Source organism: Sarcophilus harrisii, chromosome X (genome assembly GCF_902635505.1).
Source record: "Sarcophilus harrisii chromosome X, mSarHar1.11, whole genome shotgun sequence".
Lineage (NCBI taxonomy): Eukaryota > Metazoa > Chordata > Mammalia > Dasyuromorphia > Dasyuridae > Sarcophilus > Sarcophilus harrisii.
In genome coordinates, this window is record NC_045432.1 from 10,126,883 (window position 1) to 10,150,611 (window position 23,729).

General features: G+C 39.4%; 1 protein-coding gene across 4 annotated transcripts in view; it reads left to right on the top strand.

Moving 5' to 3' along the window:
• The window catches only part of CHIC1 (cysteine rich hydrophobic domain 1), a 54,429-nt gene that overhangs the window by 6,124 nt on the left and 24,576 nt on the right, over positions 1 to 23,729 (top strand). For all 4 annotated transcript variants that reach the window (XM_023506909.2, XM_031944737.1, XM_031944738.1 and 1 more), the window contains exons 2-3: positions 11,318 to 11,372; positions 20,828 to 20,983. In XM_023506909.2, the coding sequence (XP_023362677.2) occupies positions 11,318 to 11,372; positions 20,828 to 20,983 (211 nt within the window). The remainder of the gene's footprint in view (positions 1 to 11,317; positions 11,373 to 20,827; positions 20,984 to 23,729) is intronic.

A 23,729-nucleotide genomic window follows, 5' to 3' on the forward strand; every position in this document is an offset into this window, starting at 1 on the left:
AGAGTGAATATTTATTGATGATCTTCTATGTGGAAGTCTAGATTAGCCTCCAAACAAGGTGCTTTGCCATGCCTCTCCTAAGCATTCAGTAAAGCCTATGAGCAAACTCAGGTTTTTGTTGAATACTTGCTGTGTGTCAAGGACTGTGCTCAAGTATAAAGCAAACGACTCAGAAATGCTGAAATCTTTTCTTCACCTAACTTCATGAAATCTGCCTTGCCCAAATCTGGTCATTTACTAACATTTATTGAGTATTGCACCATCCCCTCCTACTCAGCATGGCCCGGGCCAGATTCCTCATTGTTCCTGCCCTCTGCCAGCAACCCTTCCAGATGAGTTCATGGTGGCATCATTCTATTAGGTTCCCAGGCACCAAACCTTGGAGCCATTTGCATTATTGCCTCACAATCAGTTCCTATTTGAATTTGGTTCCCAAGTCCATAATCCATTAGAACTGACTCCAATCTAATACCCCACCCTGAGAGATGGTCTCTCCGGCTGTTCACTTTCTGTCCACACTCACTTTTCTCACAGTCCAGCTCCCTGGGATTGTCTGTGTTCCCCCTAATGCGCCCTTGTTATCCTACCTGCCTCTAGTTTCTTCATTAATCTGCTCTCACTAGGGCTGGCAGAATTAACAAAATAACCCTGTGATTGTGTTTAAGAGCTTGTTCTGACTGCCTGTTAACTTGGGCAGAGCAGCTGTGAGCCTGCTTCCCAGCTATCCTGGCCCTTCATGATACCAGCCCTGCTCTGCCATCAGGTCTGATTCCTGGCTTCCCCTTAGCACTTACCTTCTATTTCATTGAGGCCCATCCTACTGTCTTGCCCACATACCATGCTCTTTTCTGCCTCTCTGCTTTTTGCTCATGCTGTTCCTCCTGCCTAGAGTGCCCGTCCTCCTCTCTGCCTATCCATATCCACTTCAAGGCCCAGCTCAAGTACTGCCTCCTCATGAAGCCTAATCTGCCTACTCTGGAGTCAGAAGACCTGGGTTCGAATTGTGGCTCTGCTCCTTACTCCCTGTGTGGCCTTGGGTAAGTTCTTTAGCCTGTCTGGGCCTTGGTTTGCTCCTCTTCAGGATGAGAGTGTTAAGCTAGCTGGCCTCTTTCCACTCTAGCTCTGGTCACCATGCTAGAGCTCAGCAGGGTTCCCGAGCTCCAGGTCTAGGCAGTCAGTGCCACCAATGCTGTGGCCCCTGTGGCTCCCATGGTCCCCAGGCTTGTTCATTGCTTGTTTCCTGATGGCATTCTTGTCTCTCAGCTATTTTGAGGCTTTGATGAGAGCAGGTGACCCTGATGGGCTCCTCTGGGCCCAGTGCCTGATAGTTTGGTTTTCAGATTGCATAGAGAACAAAAAAATCTGTTCTTCTTTGGGAATAGACAATCTAGATCTAGGGTTCTTAACTTCTGGGGTCTTTAACAAAGCCAGGGTTGGGGTGGAGAGGGAGAGTAACTGCATTTCAATAAAGTTGACTTCCTTTATAATCCTCTCTATTTTATTTGATGCATTGAAAAAGCATGGTTCTGAGAAGGGGCTTGGACATGGGCTTTCTCAGACTGCCCAGGGGATCCAGGACACAAAAAAGGTTAAGAACCTCTGCTGTGCAGTTGAAAGACTAAGGTTCAAACTCATGAGTACGAGATAGTGTAAAAGGGAGTGCGATCACACAAAGTGGGGCTTGGGCGGCAAGTGTGGAAGTTGTAGCAGCAGACCTCTTGGAAGGGGGCCACTCAAGCTGGCCTTGCAACCTGGGTCTTCACCCAGTAGATAGACTTCACTTGAGTAGATGCAGGAGTAGGAGTAAGGGAATGGGATAATTCAAGGAAAAAAAAGTTCTTTTCCCCAGTGATTATGAGTATGTTAGGGCACCTTATGAAAACAATCTAAGGTCTACAGCCCTGATTTCTTGTGAACTACTTTAGCTCCGCAGCATTGCTGAACTCCAATTACATTCATAGGCAACACTGTCTGGTGCTGCTGTGAATAAATAGGTCCCGTCCAGGATCTCTCACAGTGCTGAACACATAATTGGCACTCAATTAATACTTATTGGCTGGTCGAGTCACTGTGCCAACTTCTTGTATCACAAGCAGTTTATGCACAGGAAATAACAGTATCAGCACCTCCAGGAATGGAGCTAAGGCCATACCGACACCAGTCTTATTAAGCTGGCAGCTATGTGTGAGGGGATCTTTAAACTCTAGAAGAACCAGACAAAAATGCTCAGTGAGATTCTGGGGAAAGGTACTTTGCTTGCTAGCAGGGAGATCAGGAAGGCTTCCTGGAGGAGGTAGTGTTTGAGCTAAGCTTTAGAGGATAGTTTGGAATTCAGCAGAGGAAAAGTGAGCCTCATGTTCCATGAGTAGTGAACCAAGTCACAGAAGTGGGAGGTGGGAGGACCCCAGAATATGTTTTCAAGGACTGAGAGGAGCATGTGAATGAAACTAGTTTAGCAGTTGGATCGCACCACGTTATGGAGGCTTCGAATGCCAGGCAAGAGCCCTTGAACTTTGGGAAATAGGCAGTTGGCCACTGAGGATTTTTGAGCGTAGCAGAGATGGGAGTCATTGGTGTTCTGCTTCATAATAGAGCTATTGTGAATATGTATCGTATTGATTTCTTCGCAGACTGTGATGTGAGCTCCTTGTCTTGTTGATGTTTGTATCTTTCTCAGAGCCTGGCACACTGCCTTGCTCATAGTAGGTGCTCAATCAATGTTTGTTGAATCAAAATACTCTTAAGTTGCTTTTTTGCATCTCTAATTTTTCATCTTTAAAAAATGGATGTTACCTCAAATGGATAGTATTACATACTATCCATATTGAAAGAGCATAGCATTTCCACAATGAATATAACCTGAGATATAATGATGACTATGTGTATAACATAGCACCTTCCTCAGAGGCTTCTTGATGAATCCAGGCAGGGAGGAGGTCCTGGTTTCTCAGAGGTTCTGCTGATACAGTATGAGCAATAGGAGCTCTCGTGGTGCCGCAAAAGTCCAGAGTACATGTCTGGCAAGAGAAGTATGCTCTATCCTGAGAGAAGTCTAGTGAAACAGCTCCTCTTTGTAGAACCCTTGCCAATTAGGAGAGAATTTTGATTTATCAGAGTGCTGTGGGAGAGGTGATCCTTAGATTAGGAGCAGTGTAGTAAGTGGAAGACATGGGGAAACCCTGAGTCTACTCCCCCTCCCTCCCTTAACCAAAAGTCACAACTGAGCAGGGCCTTTTCCACACACTGAATAAATTGTGTAAAATGGAGCCCTTCCACATAGTGAGTGTTGTGGAATTATCAAATACTCTCATTCCGTGCTTGTGATCACAAAATTTTAATTTGAAGGCAGGGCAAATAAAAGCTAGTCCAGAAACTTCGAGTCTTACCAGTGATAAGCAGCAGGGACAAGTTTCAGGAAGAACTGCTACTGAAAGAAGAAAGTTTCTAGCAACTAGAACGGCCAGAAGTTAGGGAGGGGGGCTGCCTGGAAAGGCAATGAGCTTCCCTCATTGAGCAGTGCTTGAGTAGTGGCATTGATGCCTATTTGTCACAGGTATTGTAATTCTGATTCTTAAGTAAAAGCAGGTTGGACTTTTAAAACGACCCCTTTGACTATGAATCTGTATATGGGATTAAAAGAAAGGTCTTTGAATTAGGTTACTCCCGGCTTTGTAGTCTTTTAGCTCAGTATTTAGTAATGTTTATTTGCAAATTATCTTTTAGCATTACTTTATGCTTTCATAGATTTATGTCATTAATACTCTTTTACAATGAATTGGAATCAGTTCTTGGGGGAAAAGATAAAACAGGAACATGGAAATTTAGTTAAGTGAGGCCATTTAATAGAATAAAGAATGATTACTGAATTGGCCTAAATTTTGCATTTCAGCACTGATCATTACACTGAGCATTACAGCAATATCCCAGCAAGGGATGTTTCTAGAAGGTGGAGATTTTGTAAGGTTCCTGAGAATCGAATTCCTGAGAATGTTGGATCTGCAGGGCCCTGCCATCTACAGTTGGGTGAAACAGTTGCCTATATGTCTATGGGGAAGAGGAAATGGTCTTAAAGAACAGAACCAGAGCAAACTTCACTGATTTCCCCATTATACTATTGGAACACTAGTGTAGACTGGTTCCAAGGAGTTGAGTGTGACATGTGGGACTTCAGTAGAAGTTCTCCACCTGTGGCTGACCTATCTCTATCGGCTATCTAATCTCTAGGTAGAGTAAACATCCTTCATGAGCAAACGGGAATTGGTGACATTTCTTTTATTCCAGTTTTTTTTTTTTTTTTTTAAATAACTTGGGCTTAACTGTTTTCAAAATGACTGGATGAGGGAAAACTGTACTTTCAATTGCTTTATTTCACATACATTTTCTTTCTATTATACATGAGTCTCTTGACGTGGATAATATTTTTGAGAACCACTGGCTTTAGGTTCAAGATGCTCTGAGATTGTTTTGGATAAATAAAATGGAGTAATAACAGATTGTCTTGGTACATATGCCTCGAACTCTCTGGTCTGCCTAGTGATGTTGGGATCCATTGGAGAGATCAGCAGACTTTGCTACCCCTTTTGTGATGAGGCAGTTTTCCCCAGGACTTATGAGCAGGTCTATCTGAGGCTGTTTGTTAAACCTGGCAAAGTGATTCTTTGCTTTGGCCCCGAAGGCCAGTTCTGTTTAACACTGTTTTGGTAGCTACTAATCTTTAATGAAGACCATTAACATAAATATTACAGCCCTGACTGTTAATTCACTAATCATTACTGGATAGTAACTATACTTTTAATTGCTTAAGGATTAGTGACCCTTTTGTGGAATCATAGGACTCTAGTATCTGATTAAGAGTTGAAATGGTTCTCCAGGCAAATTTCTTCTGGTCCTTTAAAGTCCAACTTAAATAGGGTCTTTTCTGGGAAGCCTTTCCTAATCACAACTGTCCATAATGGCTTTGCCCTTTGAGCCTTACTTAACACTTTGTTTTATAATTCTCAATTTCACTTATTATGTAATGTGGATTATAGCTGTGTGATCTTTCCCATTAGAACAGAAATCTGTGAGGTCAGAGTGTTAGCTAACTCTCAGATTTCCTCTTCCTTAAAGTAACACAGGTCTGAGTTATTCTCTTGCTCAGGAGATTTCAGGGATTTTCTCTTGCTTCCGAGATCCAAGACAAACTCATCTCTCTAGTATTTAAATGCCCCTCCTAGTCTGGTTCTTGGCTACCTTTTCAGCCTCAGCACACATCAGTCTCCCTCACCTACCTGAGGGTCCACCAAATTGGCCTTGTTTGCTATTCTCCACACAATGCTTCTGTACCTTTGCATTGCTTTGCTGGGCCTAAAATGCTTTCTAGTCTCCCTTGCTGAGAACCCTCTATTGACTGAGATGCCACTGTATAGCATACCTTTCCCGAGGACATTATCCCCAAAGGACATTTTCCATATTTTATTTAATTGAATTTGTTGATGTTGTTTTCCTGTAAGCACATGCTCCTTAAAACCAGGGTGCTCCATTTATTGTATCTAGGATATACTATAACATATTTAACATGTATAAGACTGTTTGCCATCTAGGGGTGGGGGTGGAGGGAAGGAAGGGAAAAGTCGGAACAGAAGTGAGTGCAAGGGATAATGTTCTAAAAAATTACCCATGCATATGTACTGTCAATAAAAAGTTATAATTAAAAAAAAAACAGGGTGCTCAGACTGGATTGTTCCCTCCCACTGGCCTAAACTTTCCATTTCTGCATTTGGGGTTTCCCCTTCTCATATATGTTGATCTGATCTCATTTACAGGACTTAGATAATGGACTTTTTAATAGCCAGAGAACTGCAAATGAGCCATAGAGTCCCATCTGATGTAGAGAAAGATCAGAGCAGGGAGCAGCTTCACAGCCCTGAGGCTTTAGCAGTTATCAACTTCAGAGATGTCTGACTCCCTTTGACCTGTTTTTATCTCTATCCTGCTTTAGCACTCCATCTCTCCAAAGTCAGTCCTGGCTCTTTCTTCATTCCACCATGCTCTGGCTGCTGCCTTTCCCCATCAGAAACCTTTTCTGTCCCTGCTACATGGCAGTAAAGGCCTCCCAGAACTAACTAAGGAGTTGACCTCTCTCCTCTAAGTCAAATGGAGGGGACTTGGATGGAATGGCCAAGGCTGGGCTTGGTCAGCTCCATGATACTATGAAAATGGATGAGGATTCTGACACAGTTTTGAGAGCACCAAAGACTGAACTTTGGATAACACCCATAATTAGGTCTGGGAGGAGACAAAGAAAAAGAAAAAAAAAAGTAAGAAATCCAAGCAAAAACCCAAAAGCTGTCAAAGAAGGGGTGCTATCATAGAACCTAGTTTTAAGGGGGAGGTTGTCAGTGTGCCTTTGGTAGAAAAGGTCCTTGAAATTGTCAATAAAGGAAGTCACTGGTGATGTGCTTGGGTAGTTTTAGTGAAATGAAAAAAATACAGGGAGGAGAGAAGCAGCAGTTAGTGGCAACTTCTTCGAGAAGTTTGTCAGTAAAAGGCAAGAGAGAATTAAGATGGTAGCACAAAGGGGTGCCAGAAATAAGAGAAAGTTCTTATCAAGAAGGGAAATGAACTATGCTTATTTGAAAACTGGAAGAAAGTGAAACTCCTGGAGAGAATAGAATGAGTGTGGCCAAATCTTAAAGTATTAAGGACTGGGAGATTAAGGTTGTGTGTAACGTGGTCTTTGAAGAGGGAATTTTTCAGGTTCTCTAAGACAATGAAGAAAAAGGAACATCTAGACAAGCCTCCCCAACTTTGGAAGTGAATTTCAGACATGACCCCTCATTGGTGGGAAATCAAAATAAGCAACTTAAGAAATCATTTTGCAAAAGGAACCTACTATGATGATTTACAATATGTATATAATGCTTTAAAACTTAAAATATCAACAAGCATTTGTTTGGCATTCACGGTGTGCTAAGCATTGTGCTAGGTAAGGCCTTCTGCCTTCAGGGAGCTTACATTCTCCTGGAAGATGCATCATGTTTATAGAGAAGTATAGGGAGAAGGGAAAAAGACTGGGCCTGTCATTTCAGTGGCATAGGCTACGCTGTAATTCAAGACTATTTTAAACCATGGAGATTATACTCTTTTAGAGAGCTTGTGAGAGATCTGAGAAGTGGTTTACCTTGGGTCTCACAGTCAGTTAGAGGCAGGACTGGAACTTGTGTTTTCCTGGCTTGAAGATTGCAATGTGCCTTTCCTGTATATTGGAAAGAATATATGCCCTCAAAGTGCTGGGTTTTGGAAGGGGGTGCAGATTATTGTGGAGATTGCATTCCAGTGATGGAATACAGGCTGTGAAAAGGCACTGGTCTGTACAGGGAGCTATAAACAATGTAACGAAGTGGGGAAGTAATGGGTAATCAACCTAAAAAGGCTGGCTGGAGCCACATCATGCCAGGCTTGAAATGCCCAAATATCTCCACTGCAAAGCAATGGCGACATCCTTGTTTGATAATGGTTTGTGAGGTTCTCCTCTAACCTTGTTAACAAAAAATTAATGAGGTTTAGAAATAGATCACAATATATCTTATTAGAAGGAATAAATAGGAAGGAATAATACATAGATGAGTATCTATCTATTATTTAGAAAGATGAACCAAACCTCATTTCCATTGGGAGTTGGTGTTTATAGTCAGTGCAGAGCACTCACTAACCATTCCAGTGATGCTGTTTTTCATTCTTTAGCTGTAAATTATTTGCCTCCAGAGAGAAGATGTTTGTTAATCAAAGTCCAGGCAATGTTGGGTTTTGTAGCCTACTGAATTCTTGAGCATTGTCTGAAAGCAATTTGAGCTCATGAAGACCAAGGAATTTAGTTTCATGTAAAAGGAGGATGAAGGACTAAATAGTCCCCAAGGTTCCTTCTGGGCTCTAAAATGCATGAACCCATTTTACTAAAATCTTACCTTTGGATATGTTTAGTACGCAAGAAGAATTTAAAATATACCATTGCTTCAATTAAATATGTAATGTCAGCCTTCTCAAAATGGAGCTCAGGGCTAATTCTGAGGTCGAGTCACAATAAAAAAGCTTCTTTGTGGAAAAGTAGATTAATTGCAGCCTTCTTGATTAATGCTTTAAAGTATTTGCATCCTAACAACTGAAGGGCCTGCTCTTATTCTGTGAAATAAAGTTTAAAAATACCTCAAAGCAAACCCCAGACCTTGGATTTTTTGACCCCTATACCATGGGCCACAAGGGTCACCTTGGACTAGTCACTTAGCTCTGGGAGCTACTTCCTGTTTCTTTGAAATGGAGAGCATGCTTGGCCTAACTACCTTGAAGGGAGATTGTGCTGAAAGTCCTTTGTAAACCTGAATATACTATAGTGATGTGAGAACTGTGAACCCCCTCAGATACTAGCTGTGTGACTCTAGACAAGTCACTTTACCTCTGCCCGCCTCAAAAGGTGACTGTGATGATCTAATGAGATGTCTGTAAAGCCCTCTGCAAACCTTAAAAGTACTGTGCAAGGGCTAGCTATGATCATTTCGGATTCTCAGTAGTAGTAATGTCTGTCTTACCCTCCAGTAGACACTAAATTTTACAGTCCTTGGGAATATGGGCTGGTTTCTTGACATTGTACAGCGTCCAGAACGATGGAGCTTTTTTCTGTCACACACAAAAAATTAGGTCCTGGGATTTGGAGGTAAATTTTATCGTAATTTTGGTCCTGATTTTTAAATGCAGCTTTTGTTTCGATTTCAAGTACAACTTCAAATTTTGTTCATCGCCTACACAACATTTTCACAGGACTAACAGTTTTATGTTTTTAGTTGTTGTTTTTAGCTAATCAGAATTGTTCATTGAACTTGGCTAAACTGTAGCTACAAATGATTACCAGTTATATTTTGCCTTTACTCCGAGTCTAGCAGCAGCAACCTGCAGGAGGTCCTGGCCTATTCCAGCCCTGTGGTGGTACTTGCCCCCAGTATTGTTCTTAGCTTTGCCATTGTGGACGTTTTTCAGTGGAAGCATTCCTTAGATTTATCAATGATTGTACTGTATTTTCCAAGAAGTAAAGATGTGAACCTAAGAAATGGCTCTTTGGTAGCATGTTCCATCCCATCACTTTATGGGTTTTGACAACCTCATGGGCAGCTTCTTGGACATTTTCTAGGACATTTTCTATTTTGTAGTTTCTCCAAAAGTTCTTTGGTCCCTTTTTGACCTGATTTTTCTGCAACTCTTTCAGCTATTCACAATGTTCAACTTCTGTCACTTTCCTCATTTGAATAAATACAAAATGTTCCTTCTGTGATTTGGAAATCAATTTTTTTTTGCTGTGCTGTGGTGGTGAGAAAGTTTGGCTGGACAGACACCTGTTTGACTGGTTTCACATCTTTTTCTTTGGAGGCTGGAATGCTTTCTTCTCCCTTAGCTGCTGCTCTATTTACAAGAAACAAATATTATGTTTGTTATGCTAATTGACTTCAGTTGTAATTTTTGGAAGACCAATCCCTTAGATCCCAACTAAGCCTTTGTCTCATTGTTTTTAATGCTTATGTTTTGGATTGCATTTGGGAACCCTCTAACAGGGGAGAGAGCCTATTCTTTTAGTGGATGTGTTCAGGTGATGAGTGGGTTGGCTTGAGTCATTAAAGGAAGGCTATTTGGACTTCATCTAGCAAGCCCAAACTACATTCAGGGCCTGTGGTAATGGATACTGTACAATGTCAAGAAACCAGCCCATGTTCCCAAGGACTGTACAATTTAATGTCTACTGGAGGGTAAGGCACACATTACTACTACTGAGAATCCAAAATGATCATACCCTTGCACAGTACTTTTAAGGTTTGCAGAGGGCTTTACAGACATCTCAGTAGATCATCACAGCCACCTTTTGAGGCAGGCAGAGATGAAGTGACTTGTCCAGAGCCACACAGCTAGTATCTGAGGGAGAATTTGCACTCAAGTCTCCCTGATTGCAGGGCTACCTCTCTGCTCTGGCACCTAGAATAGTACAGAAATACATAAGGGAGATAGGTGCAAACAAGGTTCTATGTGAGGCCCAAGAGTGGTGGTGGGGAGCACATTGGTACTCCCTTGGAGGCTGGGGGAATCAGGAAAAGCTTCTTGGAGGAGGTGGTATTTGAATTGTACTTTAAGGGATGGGAAAGGCTTCAGGAGGCACAGAGGCAAGAAGGTTTTGTTGTTGGAAGTAGAATCTCATTTTTTTTTCTTCCTTAGAATTACTAATTTAATGGGGGTTATGTTCTAGCCCATAACAGTGTCCTGATGGCCATTTAAAAAATAGAAGTGACCCATATTTAATCTACTATAAGTAAGATACTACTATACTATCTAAAGCATAAGGTTAATTAAAGGGAGGCAATACTGTTGTTATTTATTCAACAAGTATTTTTCTATTATTCTTTTTTATAATTAATTTTCCCCAATTACATGTAAAAACGATTTTTAACATTTGTTTGTATCAAATATTGATTGGATGTCTCACATGTCCATAAGACCCTGTGGGGGATATTATGGTGGTCACAGGAAATAGAAACGTACACCTATCCTTGAATTTACAATTTAGCACAATGTGTTATTGGTTGTAATCCAGTCATTTGTGCTGTAGAATTTGGTCCAGTTTGGTAGAATATAATGCAGAGTTCTTAACTTCTTCATGATTCTGGATTTTTCATTACTGATCAGAACATGAAGGTGCAGCCTTGGGGTCAGGGAATTCATAAGGTTTTCTTTGGGAAAATTTGACAAGTTTTTGGAGAAGTGGTTGGGATACTTGCCTTTAGAATGGTGTATGTAGGCTGGTGAAAGACACTCCTATATTTGTGGCATAAACTGGGTGGTTCTGTGCTATCTTCCCTTCCATATCCCCAAAATGACTGACTGTCAGTCCGTGAACTGAAGGTGTTGAAGGAAAAGTATTTTATTCTGATGTTTTGAAGTTGTTAGATATATATCACCATTTCTTTCATTCACTCATACAAAGTAGACTTTAGTTAGAATCTGACTTTATTCCTTGTTGTCATGCTAATGTGCTTAATTAGGATTAACATTCCAGGATTTGAGTTCATAATGTATAATTTTAAAAACTTCCCAGATTAATTTTTTGAATTATATATGATCTCAATTCATTTGCAAAATTGTAGTCAATGGATATATTCAGAAAAATAGAAACCAAGGCTTTTGTGTGTGTGTGTGTGTGTGTATGTTTTAAACACAAGACCAGCCTATTAAAGAAACATGATTTTAAAAGTAAAGTTAAACAAGTTGAATAGAATATATCTTTTTTTTTCTCTTTATTTTCAAGGTTTGGCTTGAGCAACAAGTTTGATACTGAATTTCCCTCAGTTCTAACAGGGAAGGTAAGTAACAGTTTGTACTGAATTGTTGTGAACAAAGCATAACCAGGAGAGCAATATACACAATGACTAAAATAATTTAAGTGAAAACAGCATTAAAAGGCAGTTTGAACCTGTAATTGTAATAATCTGTCACAGTTTCAAGGAACAGATGATGAAATTGACCGCCCACCATACTCTGGATGTGGAATGTGGCATTGTTGGACCTTTGGGTTGTACTGAAATGGTTTTCTTTGTTTATTTTCAAGGGAGAGTTCAATTAAGTATGTGAGTATGGGTAGGGGGTGTGTGTGTGTATGTGTGTGTGTGTGTGTGTATAGAGTTGGGGGTGGGAGTGTGGGAGAAGGATGGGAGATTGAGTATTGGGGGGAGTGGATGTGTGTGTATATATATATATATATATATATATATATATATATATATATATATGAGAGAGAATATATGAAAGGAAAAATACTTAAAGGAGAAATGAGTTATGATATAAAATTTAAAAGTATTAACAAAATATTTTAATGTCAAGGACAATCAAACTAAAGTGAAAAGGTAAGATGGCCATTTCAGAAGCATCTTGGCTCACTGCTCATAAACTCAGACTTAAATATATTGAACAAACACACTGACCAGTTATTGGGCCTAAATCTTGTCCCCTTCCCCAGCCATGATTTTTTTTTTATTCATAGACCTTTATCATGTGACCAGATTCCACCACCATCCTGTCCTTTCCCTCACACAGATCTATATTCTGAACTGGTTTGCTTCTTTGTGTAGTAGTGGATATATGCAATAGTTGTGCTGGACCTGTAATGAAAAGAAATGTGTGTTTGAATCCTGCCTTGGATCTGTACCAGCCATGTGACCGTGGGCAAGTCCCTTAATTTAGCTGAGCCTCAGTTTCCTCATCTGTCAAATGGAAGTGATAGAGGCACCTATGTCATTTATAAGGTTGTTGGAAGATTCAAATGACATGATGTCTAGAAAGTGCTTCGCAAACCTTTAGATCACCATCTAAGTATTGGTTATTTTTGCACTTATGGAGTAGAAAGAGCATTGGACTGTTGGGATTCAGAAAAATTACTCTCAAATCCTAGTGCTAATACTGTGAAAGCAAGGAACAATTTATCTGAGCTTCAGTTTTCTCATCTGTTAAATGCTTGTTGAATCCAGTGGGGATCACTAGTCTGCTTCCATGATTGAGAGGAACTCTTGCAGGGTTGCATGTGTGCACAAAGTGCTGTGTAAACCTGAAAGGTGTACAGAAACATTGGCCTTGTACTGTTCTTTCTTTCTCCTGAAAGTGTTTTCTAATAGATTATATTTATACTATACATGAATGTGAATTAAAACATTATTTTAAGAGTGTTGCAATAGTTCCTCAGAGATAATTGTAGCCAGTCTGACATATAGAGAAGGCAAGATTGGAGCCACTGCTTTATGTCATGCTTTTCCCTTTTCATTTTCAGTTCCTTCTGACTTAGTAGTACATGGAGCTTCCAGTGTGCCAGACTGCATTCTGGGGAATGTTTGGAGCCCACAGGAGAGCCACTGATCTATAACCTCAGGGCTGTGTGTGAGTGTGTGCGTGTTTATGTATGTCATTAGGGAAGGGGGGAAAACATACTGAGTCATGGAATCATCAGTATCTCCTTCAGAGTATAAATCAGTATATCATTTTGAGGTGGCTGAAAGTACAAAGACTTTTTGGATTTAGAAGCCTAAAGAGTTTGTCTTTTTTAGTTATATTCTGTTTTATATTTGTACAGGAGTAGTTATAGCTATTTGTAACTGTGATTCTGCTGTTTTAAAGTGTTTGTCATCCTGGCTCATTCATAATAAATTCTTAGCATGGGATCCAGTTTGTCTACTGATAATAGTGGCTTCTTCTTCCTATGATATCATGCTGTACTATCCAGATCCATATCCCTGCCTCATTCCCACTCCTAAACCCAAATTGTTTTTTTCAAAGAAGGTTCAGTCTGAGAGCTTAAATTCATCAAATTCAGAGCTTGCAAGGAGCCTTAGAGGGCATTGAGTCCATCTTCTTCATCTTACAGGTGGGCAAACAAATGCCTTGAGAGACAGTGACCTCTTTATGGGCATATATGTAGGAAGCAAGAGAACAAGAATTTAAACCTCAGCCCCCAACATAGTTTCAACAGTCTGTTTCTTGAGAATCTAGCCAAGTAGACTCAGGAAGAGTGTTTTGAGGTTAATTCATTTATTTTACTCTTTCATTTTTTCACTTAAAACAAAAAAAAACACATTTAGATTAGCAAAGTTTTCTCTTTTGTTATATCTTTGTAGGAATCTTGCATCATTTTGGCATCTGCTTGGGACACACATGATTGGAGGAGAGCCTGGCTTTCAGGTAGCTTTGTTGTGCTGAACGAAGAATTTTCTTAGAGCCAGCAAACAATAAACACCATGGGTACTACATCTTTTAATCAATTGTGTAATGGTAAAGATTGTTTGCTGCATATTATGCTTAGCAGAAACCTGGCTGATTCTTTCCAGTTTCCTCATCAAAGGTGCATTTAAATGTGGAGATTATTCTTATGAAAATTTTATGTGGATTGGAAATAGGTACTTGGGTCAGCAATTAGTAATGTTTTCTTAGTTGCCTTTAAAGAATATGTGAGATGTTTTTCTATGCATTTGGCATCTTTTCTGCCTTCAAATATTTTGAGAATTGATTTCTCCATACCCTCACAGTTGGGTTTTCATTTCATTCATTCAGCAAGCATTTATTAGGCACTTATTGTGGGCCAGACTGGGAATTCAAAAACAAAAAATGAGTCCGGATCTTCAAGGAACTCATATTCTTCTGCAGGGATAACAGATCTTCGCAGATTAACTGAGAAAGAGATACCTTCATCTCTGTCTGTAGCTTTCTCTATTGAGAGAGAGAAATTTCCATGGGAAAAGGCTACATCTGAAACGTTTTGGTATGTTCTTATTGTCATTTTCTTTGATAAAATTATTTATTGTTTCTATAATTTGTCCTTTACCTCACTCATTCTGAAGGATTATATTATTTAGCCTCCATTTAAGTCTGCATCGTTTCTCCAGATTCCCCTTGCTAATTTAATTTTTTTTTTCACTTTGGCTTGTAAAGAATGTCTAAAGTTTTTTCTTCATTTGCTTATGAGTGAGTTGCATCTTAGCACATGGTCAGGTTTTATAAAGGTGCCATGCATAGCTCAGAAATCATTATATTAATTCTTTTGACTCCCATTTAGTAATCTAGCATATTTAATTTTTCAAAACTTATTTAGATCCTTATCTTCTTGTTTATTAGATTTTTCTAGATTTGAAAAGGGACTCATTGAAATCCCCAACAATTATTGTTTTGTTGTCCGTTTCTTCTAATTAAATCGACTTTTCCTAGGAGAATTTAAATGCTATGCCATTTGGTGCATGTATAGTTAGTATTGCAGTTGTTTCATAATCTATGATGCCTTCAAGTGAATTGTAACTTCTTTCCTGTTTATCTCTGTTTATCTTTGACTACATCTGTTTTCATTGTAGTCTTGTCTACTTATGTGAATTCAATAGTGATACTATAGATTCTATACCATCCCCTCATTTTTACTCTTTGTGACTATGTTGTAAATGTATTTCTTTTAAGTAATATGCTTTCACTTTCTGTTTTGTTTTGTGGACTAGGTTGTTGCATTCATATTCATTTGATTCCATTGTTAGGTTTGTTTTACACCCCCCCCCCCCTTATATATTTCATTCCTTTTTCTCTTTGTCCCTCATTCCTTTCTTTATAAGGAAAAAGAAAGTGGGAAAAGAGAGTAAAATCAATACCAGTAATCTGAACTGTCTAATCTCAGTCTTTTCTCTCTTTACTCAGCCTAGACCCAAAATTTTAAACCCAGATTGGTGATGAAGTCCTTTAAAGTTTATAAAGCACTTTATATTTTGTCTCATTGGAGTCTTACAAAATCCTGTAATGTAGGTGCTTTAGGTATTCATTATTCCCATTTTACAGGTGAAAAAATAGAGACTTAAAGAATTGAAGAGATTTGCTCAAGCTCACAATTAAGTGTTAGTGGTGGAATTCAACTCCAAATCTTCTTGATTCTAAGCATAGTGCTCTTTTCACCTTGCCAAGCAGTAGATCACTATTTGTATGCTTTTAGGTGAGACTGGATGGTAGCCACACACAGAAGATAACCTTGCTTTTTCTTCCCTTGAACATCTTCCTGCCATCTAATCCTCCAAGCTGGAATGGAAGCCCATCCCCTTTTTTGTTCTCTGCTCAGGAGATTCTAAGTGGATGGAAGCCTAGCTGTTTGTATCATTTTATACCCTGCAAGATACTTCTGTACCTAACTCTTGGGTTTTCCCTGTCCTCTAAGATAAGGTGGATGCTCATATATTGACTTTTTAGTTTAGTATTTTTTATAATAGCTTTATTTTTAAAAATACATGAAAAATCGTTTTAAACATTCATTCTTTTTTTTTAGAATGCCACTTGTGATTTTATTTATTGTAATGGGCTGAAGCTTGAGTTGATGCACTGAGGTCCCAAGCACGTGAGGCTAAATAGTAATTGGACCATACTCTATTAATATATATGCTTGGAGAAAGAATGGGCCCCACCCATTCTTTGTGCAAGTCCTAATGTGTTGTATAGGAAATGACGATTTTGGTGGGTGGAGGCAGAGGGGCAGAGAGAGAAGCTGAAAGAGACTGCTGGCTGGCGTCTTGTTGCAGCTGCTCACATTGCTAATTCCCCTTCATCTCAAAAAGAATAAAGATTGAAGATTTTCCCTTAACCTGAATTCCTGACTCCGGCTGATTTTAAAATACTAGGTCATCACAATTTATTTTTTATATTTTTAAATTTTATTATAGTTTTTTATTTACAAAACATATGCATGGGTAATTTTTCAACATTGACCCTTGCAAAACTTTCTGTTCCAAATTTTCCCCTCCTTCCCCCACCCCTCCCCTAGATGGCAGGTGGTTCAATACATCAACATTCACTCTTGCAAAACCTTGCATTCCATATTTTTCTCCCTCCCCTCCCTAAACAGCAAGTAATCCAGTATAGGTTAAACAAGTCCAATTCTTCTAAACATATTTTCACATTTATCGTGCTGCACAAGGAAAATCAGATCAAAAAAGAAACAAAAAATGAGAGAAAAAACAAGCAAGCAAACGACAACAACAAAAAGGATGAAAATATTATGTTGTGATTTACATTCAATCCACACAGTCCTCTCTCTGGATGTGGATGGCTCGCTCCATCATAAGTCTATTGGAATTGGCCTGAATTACTTCATTGCTGAAAATAGCCATGTCCATCAGAGTTGATCATCATATAATCTTGTTGCTGTGTACAATGTTCTTTTGGCTCTACTTCACATCAGTTCATGTAAGTCTCTCCAGGCCTCTCTGAAATCATCTTGTTGGTCATTTCTTATAGAACAATATTCCATGACATTCATATACCATCATTTATTCAGCCATTCTCCAACTGATGGGCATCCACTCAATTTCTAGTTCCTAGTCACTACACAAAGGGTTGCCACAAACATTTTTGCACGTGTGGGTCCCATTCTCTCCTTTAAGTCTCTTTGGCATATAAGCCCAGTAGAAACACTGCTGGATTAAAGGGTATGCAGTTTGATAGCCCTTTGGGCAAATTGTTCTCCAGAATGGTTGGATCAGTTCACAACTCCACCAACAATGTATTGGTATCCTAGGTTTCCCACGTCTCCTCCAACATTCATCATTATCTTTTCCTGTCATCTTAGCCAATCTGCGAGATGTGTAGTGGTACTTCAGAGTTGTCTTAGTTTGCATTTCTCTAACCAATAGTGATTTAGAGCATTTTTTTCATATGGCTAGAAATGACTTTAATTTCTTCATCTGAAAATTGCCTGTTTATATCCTTTGGCCATTTATCAATTGGAGAATGGCTTGTATTCTTATCAATTTGTGTCAATTCTCTATGTATTTTAGAAATGGAGGTCTTTATCAGAATTCTTGGATATAAATTTTTTTCCCCCAGTTTTCTGGTTCCCTTCTAATCTTGACTGCAGTGATTTTGTACAAAACCTTTTTAATTTAATGTAATCAAAATTATCCATTGTGCATTTCATAACGTTCCTTAGTTCTTTGGCCATAAATTCCTTTCTTCTCCACAGATCCGAGAGGTAGGCTATCCCTTGTTCTCCTAATTTGCTTATAGTAAGGGTGACCTTCACATTTAAATCATGAACCCATTTCAGTCTTATTTTGGTATAGTGTGTTAGGTTTGGTCAATGCCTAGTTTCTGCCATGCTATTTCCAATTTCCCCAGCAATTTTTATCAAATAGTGAGTTCTTCTCTCAGAAGCTGGAGTTTTGGGATTTATCAAACACTAGATTTTATTTAGTATTTCTTTTCCCCCCAATACTTTAGTTTTATTGAGGTTGAAGGCAATTATTTTTGAGAAATATCTGATTAAGCTACATCACAAAACATTCTGTTGACACTTTTTGACTAAAGTTGAAATAGCTTTTTAGTTTTAAACGATCAAATTTAAGAACTATTTTTCTTGGTAGGGAGGACTAGATTTGTGATTTCATCTCTGTAATGGATTTCCTGTAAAGAAATTTCCCCTACCAATGCAGACTGTTACCTGTTAGCTATTTTGTACAGTTCTAGAGCTCAGGGATGGGGTCGGGTAGTTCTAAGAATTTAAGTTACTAGCCCTAATTCATAGAGTCAGTATATAGTTTAGTATTTCTTAAAGTGAATCTTAGAAAAGTGAAGTGATTGCTCATAGTCACCCAGCTAAGATGAGAATGCAGAGATCTTGACTCCTCCCCTGCCCAGAAACTCTCTTTGTGACACTATCACTTTCCACAGAGAGACAGAGAGACTTTTTTTGGTACTTGAAATATTAAATATCCTCTAAACATTTTCTTCTTCAAATCCATTTTCTCTCTTGAAGACTGTCAATTTATTTTGTCTTACACAAACTGAAAACCCATGATGCTATTTAAGTCTGGGTTCCTAAAACCTGTGCTGATAGAGTCCAGATTTCATGGCATTCTGACAAGGGAGAACGCTAGGAAGCCTGGGGAGTAAACTGTTGGTTGGCTGAGGGCCAGCAAAAGGTTGGAGATTCCCAGCTGCAGAGGCTGGCTACCAGAGGATGGTCCCCTACTGGTGAGGGAGATGGGTTGGGGAGGTTCATGAAGACCAGAGTTGAAGAAATGGCAGGAATATCCATATCACTGAAAGCACGACCATATTTAAGTAAGTATAACTCAAGTAAGTAGAGTGTTTTCTAATCAACATAATAGTACTTAAAAATAAAAATTCTGCCAAGATCCATCTATTTTGATTTTGACTATACTAGCTAATTAGTTCCTAGAAAGTTAAAATCACTGTAATCTGGCTTCAATTTTATATAAAATTATACAATTACAGGTCTCTAACTAGTCTAACACTTGTATAAATTAAATTTTATGTATGTGTGTATAAATAAACAATTGCAGATACTTTGTGTTTCTATCAGAAAATTTGTATTTTCAGGAACTTTTTTTTTTTTTTTTAGGAACCTTATTTTTTAATGGAAATTTAAGCTAAATGTTGTTGAAAATCCATAGGATGTCTCTCTTTTGAAATAATTTTATGTTCCCTGTAAAGCTTCAAGCTTTTTACCTGTTGATTGGGCAGGGTACCAAATTATAGAAAAAAAGCAATTAAGTAAATTGCTGTAAACTGGTGAGAAAAGTGATTATTTTTATACTTAATAGCCTAGATGGCCCCACAACTGCAAATGATGATGCTGGGTTCTGTGGAAATTATGTCTCTTACGTTCTTTTTATTTATTATATTATAAATGTAATCTTGATGCTTAAGGATGGAAATGTGGTTAAGTGGTGTTAGTGTTTGGATGGCTAGTAACTTCCTTTGATACCAAAATTGCTTTTCTTGATTGTATTTTTGTGACTTATCTTGTCCAAAGGTATCATTTCGCCACTTGTTTGTTTCATGGCTACACATGGGCTTTTTGTGCCCCAAACTTAGAAAGCTGGACAAGTTGATGCTTGAAGGGGAATTGTTTCTAAAGTCCAGAATAAGGATTTTACCTTTAGGTGCTTGGCTTTCAGCACAGTACTCCCATAAACCTAAGCTTACATTTTCCACACAAGTCTAATGAAACCTGTTGTACCTACATTTAAATTGTTTCTATTCTTGTCATTGGTGAGACCCCAGAGGTTCTTTGCAAGAAAGGAAAAGGATAAAATGTGATTAGAAAAATGTGAGGTCTAGGAATTTAAAACTATCTTGTGGTTTGGAGGATATAGCTTTTAGAACAAGTTTAACTCACTCATTTTACAGAAGAGGAAACTGAGGCCCCCAGGGGGCAACTAACTAGTCCATTTGTCCAACCTTTAAACCTGGTTCTCTGCATATTGGATTAACTGTCCTTTACCACTCAAAGCAGCTGCTTCTCACATGGCATGTTAACAAAATATTTACGAATTTAATTCTTGGCAAATGCTTAGCACTTAATTGGCATGTCAAAGATTTTTTTGGGAGGAGAGAATGTTTCCTAGAAGCACCTTATTTTTGAACAACACTAATAATAATTCTAGCCAGCATGTATGTAACATGTTTTACAAGGCAGTGTATTCTGCATTAACCTCATTTGATAAGCAAAACAATCTTTGGGGTAGGCAAGGTAACTGATCTACATTTTAGAGAGGAGAGAATTGACAGCTATTTTTTAGGTACTATAAACTTCATTAATCTAATATGTATCAGTGATATTTGCATTCTGGTCTTCAAAGATGTTCCCCTTTTGGTTTGAAAGAGGTAACATGACTCAGGAGGTTGTTGGACTTCATCATCTTCAAGGTTTTTTCCAACTTGGAATATGTGACCCTATGACTCTGGCTTGTTCAGTTATGGAGTGAAGCTTGGAGTTCAGTCTTGTTCTCGGGCTTAATTTTCTATCCTCTTTGTCAAGCTGTATTTAGGTCCCTGAATATTGAGAGACCACCAAAAGCTTGATTTTTTTTCAGTTATTACTCCTGTTACTTTGGCAGTGTCTGGGAAATTGAATTAGAATCAATGAATGATTCTTATTTGTGAGGACAAATTGTTAGAAAACAGGCATATGCCCATTTCCTAGGATCTCAAGGGGGTTGTTTAATATTATTATTTACTATAAATACCACTAATAGCTACTTTTTTCTGCTGGCTTGTTTTTCATTCCTCTATTATTGGAAGAGTTGACTAACATCTGTGGAAATGGCCTTAGATCCTTTTACTTTTTAATATCATCTAAGCATCTTGTCTATAATGATTTGGGAGGTGAAAGAGAGCACTGCACACATTTGTTTTGCATGTGATTAAAATAATAGTGATGAGTCTTGGTGACACACTTTGATTTGGGAGCCTGTCATCTGTAAGTCATTGAAGAGCTCTGCTTTTCCTGCAGGTGGCCCCAGAAGAATTCAAGACCAGTGTTGGCCGTGTGAACAGCTGCTTACAAAAGAACCTCCCAGTCAGCGTCAAGTGGCTGCTTTGTGGCTGCCTGTGTTGCTGCTGCACCCTGGGGTGCAGCCTGTGGCCTGTGGTTTGTCTTAACAAAAGAGTGAGTACAACATATTAAAGCACAGGGGCTACCTTTGGGGTACATTTTGCCCTTCATTCTAAGCCCAAAGGGAATAAGCAAAACAGTCATTCCTTTGACACAACTGTGGTTTCTCTAAAGCACTCAGTCTGAGATTGAAGCTGGATTCTGTGAGTCTCTGAGGGGTGTGTGTGTGTGTGTGTGTGTGTGTGTATTTTCAAATGTAGGATGAAGATTATTCAAAACAAAGTCAATAAAAATTGTCAGGTTTCTCTTATGTGTTGGGCATTGGGGATCCAAAGACAAATGAACTAGTTTCTGCCTTCAGGGAGATTCCAGTCTACTAGGGCATGTCATATGTTCACGGAAACGTAATTATAACGATCCCAAGGAGAAGAGAACACTATCATATGGGAGCCATTGGGCAAGGCCTTCCTTAGGAAGTAGTGCCTGAGTTGATCCTTGAGGTAGAGGCAAGGAGTGAGTGCACTCCAGACATGAAGGGTAATGTGTGTCATGGTGGAAGAATGGAACATGACCTGAGGAGTTGAGAGAATAGGCTGTGAAAGAGGAATAATAGGAAAGTAGTCATTCAAGGTATGTTGGAGTCAGATGGTAGAAGGTTTGAAATGTTAAATTAAAGAGTTTTTAATCCTAATAACAACCAAAGAAGTTTAGACTTCTAAGAGTCCTTAGAGATCAAATACTACTACCCCCATCCCTTTTTCCAGATGAAGAAATTGAGTCCCAGAGGGCAGATGACTTGGCCATAATCATACAGATGGTATATTGTTAAGGGGCAGGTCAATTCTCTGAGAGCCTCCACAGCTATGGATCATAACATCTTAAGGAGTTATAGGGCAGCCTTTGCTGACACAGGTGTTGCTGACTGGGAATGAGATAAATTGGAGGCAGAGGAAAGAGGAGAGAGCTCAGGCAACGCCACAGCCTCTCAGAGAGGTCAGAGAACAGCAACTGCCTCTCTCAGTCTCCTTGTATCATCCCCTCACAAGAGGAGATCCATTCTGCAGGTCTGGGTTGGATCTCCAGCAGCCACTGTCAGGTGGCTTCTGTGTATTCCAACAGTAAATGGCTAGAAATTGTAGTCAGATTCTTTGATTTATTTCTGGTTTGCTGAATTCAGTCCATTCTGATTTCTGAAAATTGGGAAATATGTACCCTTCCCAGGTCTGTGATTCCTCTAGTGCTCTGCATGATGGTTCATAAATCCCTGAAAATGGTTTTAGGGCAGCAAGATGCTGCAGTGGATAGAGTGCTGGGCCCAGAATCAAGAAAAACTCTTTGTGAGTTCTAGTTTGCCCTCAAATACATAGTAGCTGTGTGACCCTGTTTGCCTCAGTTTCCTTATCTGTAAAATAAGCTGGAGAAGGAAATGCCAAATCCCTCCAGTATCTTTGCCAAGAAAGTCCCACACAGATTCAAGAAAAGTCAGACATAACTAAAATGACTGAGCAGCCATGTTATGTCCTCTGGTTCTTTCAGTACTCAAGGCCTCACTCCCTTTGCTGACGTGAATATAAGGCAAATGGTTGTTTCTTCTTTTGTGATGTATCTTGGCCTTCACTTCTTGACTGGTCACTGTTTTCCTGTTCTTTCCAATCCAAGAATCATTCTTGCCAGAGAAAACAGTGTTCACATAAGAATGGAGCAGCTCCTGAATTTTCTTAGTCCTTGCCCTGCTTAGAGGTCACTGTCTTCCATAGACAGTGGGGGATGTCATCAGCATAGGGAGGCAGCTTGGCCCTTTCTCTGCCATTTAAAGTCTTAGAGCATTGCCTAGTGCCCTCTGAGCTCACTTAACCAGTGTGTGTCCAAAGAGGGACTTGTACCGAGACATTCATTGTCTTGAGGCCAGCTAGGCCATGCCTCCTTGTACCATCATGTTGTTCCCTCGTGATTTTCCAGGAGCAGGTAGTGAGAAACATTTGTGTTACTAAACCTTGGAGGCTCACTCATGTTCTGGCTGCTCACTCCAGGAAGAGAGATCTCCTTCTGATGGTCACCAGGCACCTGACTTCATTCTGTTTCCCCTGGTCCTTTGTGGGTGAGCTTTCCTTGAAGGACAAGCAGCTGTTTCCTTCAGACTCTTCCTTCTTTTGCCAATCTCCTGGTGTACTGTACACCTCCTTCCCACCTTATCTGTGTCATACTTCTTACCCTCCAGCCTTTGGTCCCAGGGCATAGTTCCTCTGTGCCTCTTCAGAGGCAGTTTGTTTTCACTTTGTAGCTCTTTAGTTTCTTAAAAGAATATTTCATTGTTCCTGAGATGAGGATGCTCATCAGGCAGGGATCACAATTCCTAAGCTGTGGTGTAAGAACAAAGTACTGATTCTCTGGGGTTTACTATAAGCTTTGACTCTGTGCTTTGTACCAGTAAGTCTAAGTTAAACCTGCTTGGGCCTTCTCTCTTAACATAACATAAATGTCATAATGCTTGAATTTAAGTCCTTAGTGATTTAAAATAGAAAGGATCTACTGCTTCTGCTCATTAACGTGTAAATTTTGTGTGTGTGTTGTCACTAAGATTTTATTAACGACACAACACCCTTTAATATGTGGCTCCTGCTGAAAGTCTCCAATTAGCTTTCTTGACCAGCAGCAAGTCTCAGTGGGCTCTTTGCAAAAATCTCCAATCCAAGGCAGGAGGACTCAGTAGAAAGGACACAGGTTTGGGAGTCTGAGAATCCTGGCTTCCCCATGGCCTGCATGGCTGACATTCTAAGGCCTCTCTGAACCTTAGGGTCCT